Source organism: Zosterops lateralis, assembly GCF_965231275.1.
Source record: "Zosterops lateralis genome assembly, chromosome: 23".
In the NCBI taxonomy this organism is placed as follows: Eukaryota; Metazoa; Chordata; class Aves; order Passeriformes; family Zosteropidae; genus Zosterops; species Zosterops lateralis.
Window position 1 is genome coordinate 2,886,565 of NC_139783.1, and position 11,227 is coordinate 2,897,791.

At 53.9% G+C, this 11,227-nt stretch overlaps 1 protein-coding gene across 1 annotated transcript in view; it reads left to right on the plus strand.

Moving 5' to 3' along the window:
* Positions 1 to 8,409, plus strand: part of LOC310918455 (olfactory receptor 14J1-like) — a gene marked incomplete at its 5' end in the record, with an annotated part of 59,065 nt that extends 50,656 nt beyond the window's left edge. Inside the window, one exon of the mRNA XM_083877317.1 lies at positions 7,705 to 8,409. Coding sequence (XP_083733443.1) covers positions 7,705 to 8,348 — 644 coding nt within the window. The 3' untranslated portion in view covers positions 8,349 to 8,409. The remainder of the gene's footprint in view (positions 1 to 7,704) is intronic.
* Positions 8,410 to 11,227: the final 2,818 nt, after the last annotated feature.

Sequence of the window (11,227 nt, forward strand, 5' to 3'; positions counted from 1 at the left end):
TGCTCCAGCTGTGTGAGTCATCCCACCACGTTTCTGTGATGGTGACTACATCACAGCTTTGCTGTTGCCCCATGACCTCCAGCTCCTCCTGTTTGTTCCCCATGCTACGTGCATTGGTGTACATGCCCTTCAGCTGGGCTACTGATTTCAGCCCTAACTCAGGCTTAGCACCCTTGGGTCTGCTTCCAGGCAGCCCAGCTGCATCCCCTTCCCCCTTCAAACCTAGTTTAAAGCCCTCTCAATGAGGTCAGCCAGTTCCTGAGCTAAGAACCTTCTACTCTTAACAGAGAAGGAACCACGAGGTCGAGCACTCCCTGAATTCACAGCCCCCCACCCGTGGGATCATCACCCCCCATCCCACAGGTGACCAGGGAGGGGGAGCTGGGCCCAGATATCCTGGGGGTTCCCTGGGTTGGGTTTTTTTAGGGGGGATGTTTGGAGAATGGAGAACTCCAAAGGTGAGTGGAAAATGCCCCTTGGGGGGACACTGGGGGGTCCCAGTGGCAGCTGCTGGCAGAGGCAGCCTGGAGGAGCAGAGCCCTGTGTCCCCCAGGGAACCCAAAGTGGGGAGCCCAGAGAGGGGGGAGCGCCGCGATTGGCGGGACCCTCAACAGCCTGGAGAGGGGCAGGGGGGACTCCTTGGACCCTCTGCATCCCAAAGCAGAGAATAAGGGGAGGAGGAACCCTGAGACCCAGGTGCATCGTGTGGCAACAGTGATCATTGTGTCCAGGGAGGTTACAGCTGCCGGGAGGGAAACAGACGAGACAAGTCTCTTTTGTTAAGCACAAGAGTCCATTTTATTTCCCCACCCCGAGGTGAGGTGGGAGAAGAAGGTGAGAGAGAGGGCGAGAGAGGGAACCCCACTCCTGTCTCCTCTCAAGTAGAGGGTCTGGGGGCGGGCAAAGGGCAGGTAAGGGCATTGACCTGAAGCCAGTGGAGACACACTGAGGAGGAAGGAACCACAAGGCCAAGGTCGTTGAGGGGGGCAGAACCGACCAAACTATTGTGTACAGAGCACACTGGAACTATCCCCTCAGGCAGGAAGGGTAGCTGGGGTTTGTCTTGCCAAGGCCAGACCCTGGGTATTACATTGAGTGGCTGAAGGGACTCCACAGGACACCAACACCCCCCGCATCCCAATGTGGGGATGTGTAAAAGGGTGGATCTTCTCATATTCCTGGGACTCCCAGCAGCCTGGGGAGGGCAGGGACCGAGTAGACAGGGAACCCCCAATACAAGTGTGACCCCCAGCAGCTGGGACAGGGGGAACCCCTGAACACCAAAGGGGACAGAGCAGATACAGGAAAAATGCCTCCTGGGAGGCATTTTCAGGGCTGAATGTTGATATTTGGGAGGTTTTTCTGGAGTCCAGATGGGCAGTGACCTCTAGAGATGGACTTGGGCAAAACCTTAAACTCAACTTGCTGATCTCTTGTTTTCACCCCAAATCAGGACCTCCCATTCCAAAACATTGGCCAAGGGGAGGAGGCTGCAAGGAAGAAGTGGAAGATGTCCCAGGACAGCCAGGCAGGTGAGGAGGAAGTCAGTGCCCCTTTCCCCCTCTCTCCTCCTCCATCACCCAGCCCAGCACGGCCCCCGGCTGCAGGACAACCCCACTGCCAACACTGTCCTGCTGGGGATGGACTGAGGGGATCTTCCCCTTCCCTCTGGCACGGAGGCAAATCCCATCCTCTCCTTGTCCTTCCTCCCCCAGACAAGAAGCTGAGGATGGAGACCAGGGAGGACAAATCCCCACACCAGAACCTTGTAGAAGAGGCAGTTTTGAGTGGTTCCACTGTGCAAGAATCCAATGGGGAAGAAAAGCCCCGAAGATCCCTTAGGAGGAGGGGCTCCAATCCCATCCCAGGGTGCTCTGAGGAGAAAAGACCCCCCCAGTGCCAGGAAGGTGGAAAGAGCTTCAGCCAGGGCTCTGAGCTGGTCCATGAGCAGCTTCACGATGGGGAGAAGCCCCACAAGTGCTTGGAGCGTGGGAAGAGCTTCAGCTGGAGACACCACCTGATCAGCCACCAGAGGATCCACACTGGGGAGAGGCCCTATGAGTGTCCCCAGTGTGGGAAGAGGTTTCACACCAGCTCAGATCTTCTCTCACACCAGCGCATTCACACTGAGGAGAGGCCCTTCCGCTGCCCCGACTGCAGGAAGGGCTTCAAGGACAACTCCACCCTCATCAGGCACCGGCGCATCCACACTGGGGAGAGGCCCCACGAGTGTCCCCAGTGTGGGAAGAGCTTCACCCAGAGTTCTGCCTTGACCCAGCACCAACGGAGGCACTGGTGAGGGAAGCCTTGCAAGTGCCATGAATCTGGGAGCTTTCTGTGCATCTCCGACTCCATCTCCATCAGAGGAATCAAATTTTGCAGAACCCTGGTGACCCACATTTACTATGATCGACACTGGGAAGACAACTGTCCCTTTCCCTGCCCCTGGCAATGATGTGAGGTGGGATTGAAGAACGTCAGGGTCTGGCCATGGCCCTGTCATTGTATCCAGTCCCATCCCAGGTCATTGCCAGGGGCAAAAAAGGGACTCTCCCAAGAGGGGTGTCCTTCCCATGCAGGATAAAATACGTTGCTGGGTGAGCCAGTTGGTAATTGGTTGTAATTTCCCTGTATATAGTTTGTCTTATCCCTTCTGTTAGCACTGTTGTTTCTGTTCCAGTTTGTTGCTTATCCTGTTGCTTTTGCCAGTAAATTGTTCTTATTGCAGCCTGGGCTCTTTGCCTTTTGTACTTTCAGTGGGAGGCTGGAGGGCAGCCAGGGGCGGCACGGTTTTAGCGGGAGCAGGAAATTGAGGAATCCCATTCCTAAAGCCCGGCCCGAGGAAACGGAGCATCACAGCTGGTGCCAGCCCTGGCTGCCCTGGCAACAGCCTTTGGAGCGGGTTCCTGGCTGGGGCTGTGGGAACCTCTTCCCTCTGGGGCCCAGGGACAGGACTGCAGGGAACGGCTGGAGCTGACTCGGGGCAGCTTTGGCTTGGATCTCAGGAAAAGATTTTTCCCCCAGAGGCTGCTGGGCCGCTCAACAGGCTCCCAGGGAAGGCTCACAGCTCCAGGGCTCTCTGAGCTCCAGCAGCCTTTGGACAGCGCTGCCAGGCCCAGGCTGGGATTGTTGGGCTGTCCTGTGCAGGGCCAGCACTTGCACTCCAGGATCCTGATGGCTCCCTCCCAACTCAGCCCATTCTGGGATCCCTTCTGGCATCCCCTGGCCCTGGCAATGGGACTGCAAATGGTTGCCATGGCAAGGGACTCTGGCCCCAGGCCTGAGCTGGGATGCTCAAGAGCCCTGTGGGCAGAGGCAGTCCCAGCCATGCCATGGGCACATCCCAGGGCACCTTGGGCTGCAAAGGCACCCATCTGTCGCAGGCACTCACGGGGGCTCCACGGTGACACCCCAGGAGTGCCCGGGCTGCCAAAGAGCCGCGATGTCCCAGACACTCCCAGGGCTTCCTGTCCTGGGCACAGTGGGAGCTTCAGGCAAAAGCTTCATTTCTTCATTGGAGAAACTCCTGCTGAGTCCTGAGGTGGAGAAATGACACCAAACAGCCACCATCGATCCTCAAATCCCTCCAGGATGTCTAGACTTTTAAAATTGATTTAAGAGAGAAGACTGAGAGCGGCTGGATCCAATCCTGGCCACAGACTTTGTCAAAGGTTTATGTGTGAAAGATTGGACAGGTGGAATTGAACTTAAATACAATTTGTCCTACGGGATAAACGATGGAATACCAGATATATTTCTATAAATACAGCTATGACTGATTTAGATCTGGATTTGACAGATTCATTTATGCCACAGAGTCAATAAAAAAAGAGAGTAATTTTCTCCACATTATAGGAGCTATAACAATTATTAGAACATACAGCCCTAGGAACCAATTTTTAAGAAAACAGGGCTTTGCTGAAGTTGTTTGAGCCCATTGCAGACAGAGCCTCCTGCTCCAGCAGGAACTGCCTTTCCTGTGCCAGGCCCAGGGCAGATCCCGCTGCAGGAAAAGCCCCAGGCCAGCCCCAAGACAGAGAAGGGCTCGGGCACAAGTGCAGAGTGCCGTGCTGGGAGCTGTGCCAGGGAGAGCCTGAGGCACCAAAGGCATCTTGGCAGCAGCAGCTGCTTCCAGGCCATGGCCACAAGCCTCCTTTGGCAACCGGGCCTGGTGGTCACCACTGCAGAGCTGCTGCTTCAGGGCTCATTTCTGCCTGGCCTCTGCCCCAGCCCACAGAGTGTCACCTCAGCCCTGACTCTGGCACAGCCGCTGGGCCTGAGCCCTGCAGAGCCTAAAGGTCACCTGTGCCCCCCTGGCTCTGGCAGCCCCTGGGGCAGGGGGGAAAGGCCAGAGCAGGGGCTGCCTTTGGCTGCTGGATGTGGGCTCCAGCAGAGACAAGGAGGAGTCAGGGGAGTGGATGGAGGGCAGTGAGCAGCCCCTTGTCCCCGTGCAGTCCTGGAATGGTTTGGATGGGAAGAGCTCTGCAGTGCTCATCTCATCCAAACCCCTGCCATGAGCAGAGACATCTTTCAGCAGATCAGGTTGTTCAGAGCCCTGTCCCAGCTGGACTGGAATGTTTCCAGGGATGGGGCATTGACCAGCACTGCCCTTCCCCACTGCCTGTCTGCTCACAAGCACTTCCAGGCCTCTCTGCATTTCCCTTGCCCTCACTCTGGGCTCACTCACACACCTCCCAACAACCCACCTGCAGCTTGGAGCTGCAAGGAGTTCAAAGCTTGTCTGTCCTTCAACAGTTGGTTTAATTCTGCCTTCAGCCAACTTCGGATTTTTGTTTGTTCCTGAATTTCCTGTGTGTCTAAAACATTCCTTGCATGGTTCTGCCTTGGGGAAGGGGAACGTCCTTGGTGGCACTTTGGGCTTGGCACACACACTTGAGGAGTGTGTTTGTTTTCAATGGGGAAACTCAGAAGTTTTAGACTGCTTCAAAAAATAACAGAAGAAAACCCCTATGTTGGTTGAGTGCAGCCAGTTCTGCAAGCAAAACAGGTCCCAGGTGAGTGATGTGAGACAGAATGGGGTTGGGGAATGTGGAGCAAGGCTGTCTACACTGGGCCAGAGCTCAAGGCACAGCTTCTCTGAGCAGGCCAGACCTCCCTGGGAGAGTCCCTGGATTAATATCAGTCACTGAATGCGTCAGGCACCACTTCTCTAAAAAGAACAGTAATAAAATACATCCTTACAAATAGAAGTGTGTATTTCTTAAAAGCTCTTGGAAACTTTTCTCCATAACTGCAGTAGGAAACCTTCCTAATGAACTGCACCAGACCAGAGGGAAATCAAGGCACAGCCCTGGTTTGTCAGGACTTGCTTGATCCTAATGAGCCCCGTGGTGCATTTGGTGCTGAGCCCTGGAACCTCAGGGCCTGAGAGGAGATTGCACAAACCCCTTGCAGAAGGCATAGTCAGAAGAAAAACCCAGAAGTTTCTTGAAGCATCAGTGTGTCCCACTGAGGTCCATCCCCAACCAGGCCCCTCATGGAGTCCTTGGAGGAGAGAATTGGAGGCCAGGATTGCACAAAAGCTTCTCAGAGACTCAGTGTGGGAATGAAAATCCAAAATACCTTAAACACCTTGAGTATCTCAAAGCATTAATGAGCCCCACTGAGCGTCAATGCAAAGCTCCCAAGGGACTCATTAAAGCAGATAATTGGAGGCCAATTATCACACACAGCCTCAGACTCAGTGTCAAAAACTAGTTCCTTAATAAACTTTGAGTACTGTGAAGTACTATGAGCCCCACTGAGTGTTGTTACTGACTCAGAATCCCAAGGGACTTGTTAAAGTAGATAATTTGGGCCATGATTGCACAAACCTCTCACAGAGTCAGTTTTAAAAGGAAAACTCCAAGTACCTTAAAATAACTAAAATATCTTGGAGCATTAATGAGCCCCACTGAGTGTCAGTACTGACAAAGCCTCTCAAGAGACTAATTACAGCAGATAATTGGATTGCATAAAACTCTCAGAGATTCCAAGGCAAAAGCAAAACCCAAAGTCTTTTTGAAAAACCCGTCACCACTGCCTGCAGTTCTCTGCTCTGCCTGGGGCCTGGGGATATTTTCTCTCTCCTGTCCCTCAGTGGGACCCATTAAAATTTCCAAAAACTTTGGAGTTGGATTCTTACCTTGGAGTTCTTGAGAGGTTTCATGATCTCCCTCTGATGTTCAGGGCCTCATCACCAAGCTCCAAGAGGGTCATTAAAGTCCTTGTGCTGTGTCTGTGCTGCTGAGCTGGGCTGGGCTCCTGGCACAGAGGCAGCTCCTGGCAACCAAGAAGAGCTTAAAACCACATTTCTCTTGCTGAGCAGCTCTTCTCCCAGCCCAGCAGGGCTGGGGCGCTGCCTGCAGCCACCCTGGGCACAGCACACAGGCACAGAGAGCTTCAATCACTCAGGGCTGGGAAGGGGCTCAGAAGTGCCTGGAGAAGAATCACTCCCAGCCCTTGGCACAGGAACCTCTGGCTGCAGGACAATGCAGCTGCAGCTCCTGCAGTCCTCTCCTAAAGCTGGAACATGCCAATGCCTACAGACTCTGTGAGTACATTCTCTGCTTGTCTCCTGTGTAGAGCAGCCAGGGGTGCCCAGGGCTGTCCTGCAGAGCAGGGTCCTGCAGCCCAGGGCGCTGTGCTGGGGCAGGGACTCTGCTGCCTGCCAGGGACAGCTCTCAGCCAGCCCTGGGAGCTGCTGCCAGCACTGGGGGACAAGATCTGGGTGGAAGGAGACAGCTGGTAAGGCTTGGAAGTGTTCTCCTTGTATGGTGAGGATGCTGCATTTTTGAGGAATGCTCCCAACATGACGTTTAATTGCCGAACATTTCCAAGTAGATTATCCAGGGAGTACAGTGAGGCAGGGGCTGCATAAATGGGGAAATCTTGCTTTATAAATCTACTGTTGTCTGTTGTCTGGATGGGAAATTGCACATAGACATTAATCTCTCAGTTCAGGTTGAGAAAAAAGAACCAAGTAATTTTCTCTCAGACCTTACTAAACCAGGAAGTGACAGAAATCAGCACAGGGCCCCTTGCAGGCATCACTGTCATTTTTCCAGCCTCCTCAGGGTTGCTCTGAGGTTGCCATCAGAGCCTGCAGAGCCAGAGCTGCCCCTGGGCAGTGCCTGAGCTGGGAGGGCTCTGCAGGGCAGAGCTGAGCCCCCAGGGCTGGGCTGGGCTCTGGCAGCACTGGCAGGGCCCAGCCCTGGGCACAGGGAAGCAGCTGCAGGCAGGGACAGCTCCAGGCAGCAGAGCCCTGGGCAGGCAGTGGGGGGAAAGTGCCACCAAGCTGGGCTGGGATATTGAAAGTCCTCTCCAAACCGAACTATTCCATGATCACTATTTTTACAGATGCCCATGCCAAGACACTGTAAATGTCCAACAGCAGCTCCATCAGCCACTTCCTCCTGCTGGCATTGGCAGACACGAGGCAGCTGCAGCTCCTGCACTTCTGCCTCTTCCTGGGCATCTCCCTGGCTGCCCTCCTGGCCAACGGCCTCGTCATCAGCGCTGCAGCCTGCGGCCACCACCTGCACAGCCCCATGTTCTTCTTCCTGCTCCACCTGGCCCTCAGTGACCTGGGCTCCATCTGCACCACTGTCCCCAAAGCCATGCACAATTCCCTCTGGGACACCAGGACCATCTCCTACAGAGGATGTGCTGTACAGGTTCTTTTCTTTATGTTTTTCATGTCAGCAAAGTTTTCCCTCCTGACCATCATGTGCTACGACCGCTACGTGTCCATCTGCAAACCCCTGCACTACGGGACCCTCCTGGGCAGCAGAGCTTGTGCCCACATGGCAGCAGCTGCCTGGGCCAGTGCCTTTCTCAATGCTCTCCTGCACACAGCCAATACATTTTCCCTGCCCCTGTGCCATGGCAATGGCCTAGGACAGTTCTTCTGTGAAATCCCCCAGATCCTCAAGCTCTCCTGCTCACACTCCAACCTCAGGGAACTTGGGCTCATTGCTGTTAGTGCCTGTCCATTTTTTGGCTGTTTTGTGTTCATTGTTTTCTCCTATGTGCAGATCTTCAGGGCCGTGCTGAGGATCCCCTCTGAGCAGGGACGGCACAAAGCCGTTTCCACCTGCCTCCCTCACCTGGCCGTGGTCTCCCTGTTCCTCAGCACTGGCACATTTGCTCACCTGAAGCCTTCCTCCATCTCCTCCCCACCCCTTGATCTGGCAGTTTCAGTTCTTTACTCAGTGGTGACTCCAGCCCTGAACCCCCTCATCTACAGCCTGAGGAACCAGGAGCTCAAGGCTGCAGTGTGGAGACTGATTGACTGGATGTTTTCAGAAACAATAAACTGCTGGCCAATTTCTGCAAATCACCTATAATAAAAGTCTTCTTTGAGAATTCTTGTTGGTTTCATTTTAGCGGTTCTTTTTATTTGTTTTACTTTTTAATCTTGTCCACAAAGCAATGTCATTGTTTATGCAATTTCTCATTTTGTTTCTCTCTCCACCTTACCTGTCGCCACAGACTGTGTCATTGAGGGGCTGCACTCTTGGTGGCTTTAAAAGAACTCAAGGATCTCCCAGCCAAGTTTTCTGCAGAGATCCCCTTTTGTTCCCTTCTCTGCAGCTGCAGCAGCAATGTCTGTGTGCAGAGCTGGGGGCAGATCAGGGCTAGCACAGCAGCTGTGCCCAGGAGCAGCAGCCCTTGGTGCTGCCAGTGCTGCTGCTGTGGCCCTGCCCCGCTGCCCTCCTGGCCCTGGTGTTGCTGTAGGGCCTGAGGGCTCTCGGGGCCGGGCACAGGGCTGGGGGTGGCAGTGCCGGGGCTGCAGCAGGGACAGGCCATGGGCACTGCTGGGGCAGCGCTGACGCCTCAGGGCAGGGCCTGGGGGCTCCAGGCTCCTTGCCCAGGCTCTCTCCAGAACACACCCAGGCCAATGCTCAGCACAGAAAAGCCCCGGGAGCAGCCCCAGGCTGGCCCTGGGCAGGCTGGGGGCAAACAGCAGGGCTGGGGCTCTGCAAGGGCCCCGGGGGAGACGGGAAGGAGCAGCAGAGCAGGGGCTGATCCATCCCCACTGCGCTGGACACCCCAGGGCAGCGTCCCAGAGCGTCCTCATGCCCCTGCCAACAACATTCCCCCTGGGCAGCCCTGGCCTCTCCCCCAGCTCACACAGGGGCCGCATCCTTGCAGGCACAGACACGGCAGCACTGCCTCAGGAGCCCCTGTTTGCACTGCCCGGAGCAGGCCTCAGCACCCCCATGCTGTTGGGGTGGGGAGATGAACCTGAGGGAGCACAAATGCCATCAGCCCCTGGGGCCAGGAAGGGCTGGGCCACAGCAGGGAAACCATTCAGCTTTGGCGTGGCCTCTCAAGTCACACAGAGAGTTTGTTCCCATCAGCTCTGAGTTTCCTGTGCCACTGCAGACGTTGTTACTCAGAGCCAGGGCTGCCTGGCAGCCACCCCCAAACTGCCCTGAGCATTTCCTTTGCTTCACCTTGGCTTTCTTTACTCCTCCTGCTACAAATTTCTTCCTCTTGCCCACCCCTGTTCCCTCCCCTGCAAACAGCCCATCCCTGGTTTCCCTTTCCTCTCTGGCCCCACTCCCCATTGCAGTTCCTGAGTTGGCACCATGGGAACGTCCCTTGGGGAGCAGGATCATCCTCCAAGGGCTTCAGGAATTGTCTGCAGGCTCCTGCAGTGCCTGGGGCTGCTCCCTTGCCAGAGGCACCCCAGGCCAGGGGGGCACATCTGGGCTGCTGTGTCTGGCTGTGGGGCTCCTGTTGTGGGCCATGAGGAGGAGCTGCAGAGGCTCTGCAGGACTGACAGGATGGGCTTTGGGGCTGTCAGGAGAAGCTGAGGGACCTGGGCTGCTGCACCTTCTGAAGAGGAGGCCCAGGCCTCATCCTGACACTGCTGCTAGGCTGCTTTCAGAGAATCACACAATCAGCAAGGCTGGAAATGACCTTGGACATTATCAAGTCCAGGCTGTGCCCTGACACTGCCTTGTCTCCCCTGAGCCTCCTCTTGTCCAGGAGAAACAAGCCCAGCTCCCTCAGCTGCTCCTCACAGGACTTGTGTTCCAGAACCCTCCCCAGCCTTGTTCCCTTCTCTGGACACGCTCCAGCCCCTCCATGTTGTTCCTAAATTGGGGGGCCCAGAACTGGACACAGCACTCGAGGTGCTGCCTCAAGCAGTGCCCAGCACAGGGGAAGAATCTCTGCCCTGCTCCTGCTGGCCACACTGTTCCTGATCCATAGGAGTGCCAGGGCTTGGATGAGGGACATGGTGGGCAGGGCCTGGGGACAAAGTCAAATTTCTGTCAGCCATGAAGGGTGTCTTGGGTTTTCTAACAAAACAAACAAACAAACAGACAAACAATTAAACAGGTTTATTCTGTTCCATCTTTTGGAACCTGGTTGGGGAGGTGTTTTTTCTTTATCTGTTGTATCTCCAGGAGGGAGGTTGCAAGTGCCTTTCTGATAACAAGCCGGCTGTTAAAACCGGGTGGGGCATTAATTCTTATCTCTGTTCACCCTCCCATTACCTCCATGGGGATCTCTTCTGTTAATGGGCCATTACAGCTCAGCAATGACATTTTAAAAATATTTGGGAGATTTTTTTCAGATATTTTGGTAACAGTGTAGGGATAGTTGGGAATAGTTTGGGAATGTTCTTTGGAGCTTTTGGGGGACATTTTGAGAAGATTCTGGAAATATTTTAGGAAAATTTCAGAGACATTTTAGAAACATTCTTTGAATACTTTTGGGGGAATTAGGAGTATTTGGGGGATATTTTTTTGAAGTTGTTGGCCTGTTTCAGGGAGATTTTGGGAATGTTTCGGGAACATCACAGATATTTTGGAGATGCTTTGAGAAAATTCTGGGAATATTTTGGGAATATTTCAGGGACATTTCAAAAGCAATCCACTCACATTATTGGGAATTTTTGGGGAACATTTCTATGACATTTTAGAAACACTCTAGGAACACTTCTGGGAATTTTTTGGTAATATTTTAAGGGATTATAGAAACACTCCATGCACATATTTGGGAATATTTTTTGGGAATGCTTCAGGGGATTTTAGAAACATGCCATGCACATTTTTGGGAATATTCTGAGGACATCTTGGGGGATTAGAGAAACATTCCCCACACATTTTTTTTAATTTTTTTGGAATATTTTAGGGACATTTTAGGCACCCTCTCTGCAGATTTTTGGGAATGTTTTGGGAACATTCCTGGGCAATTTTCTCTCACCTGT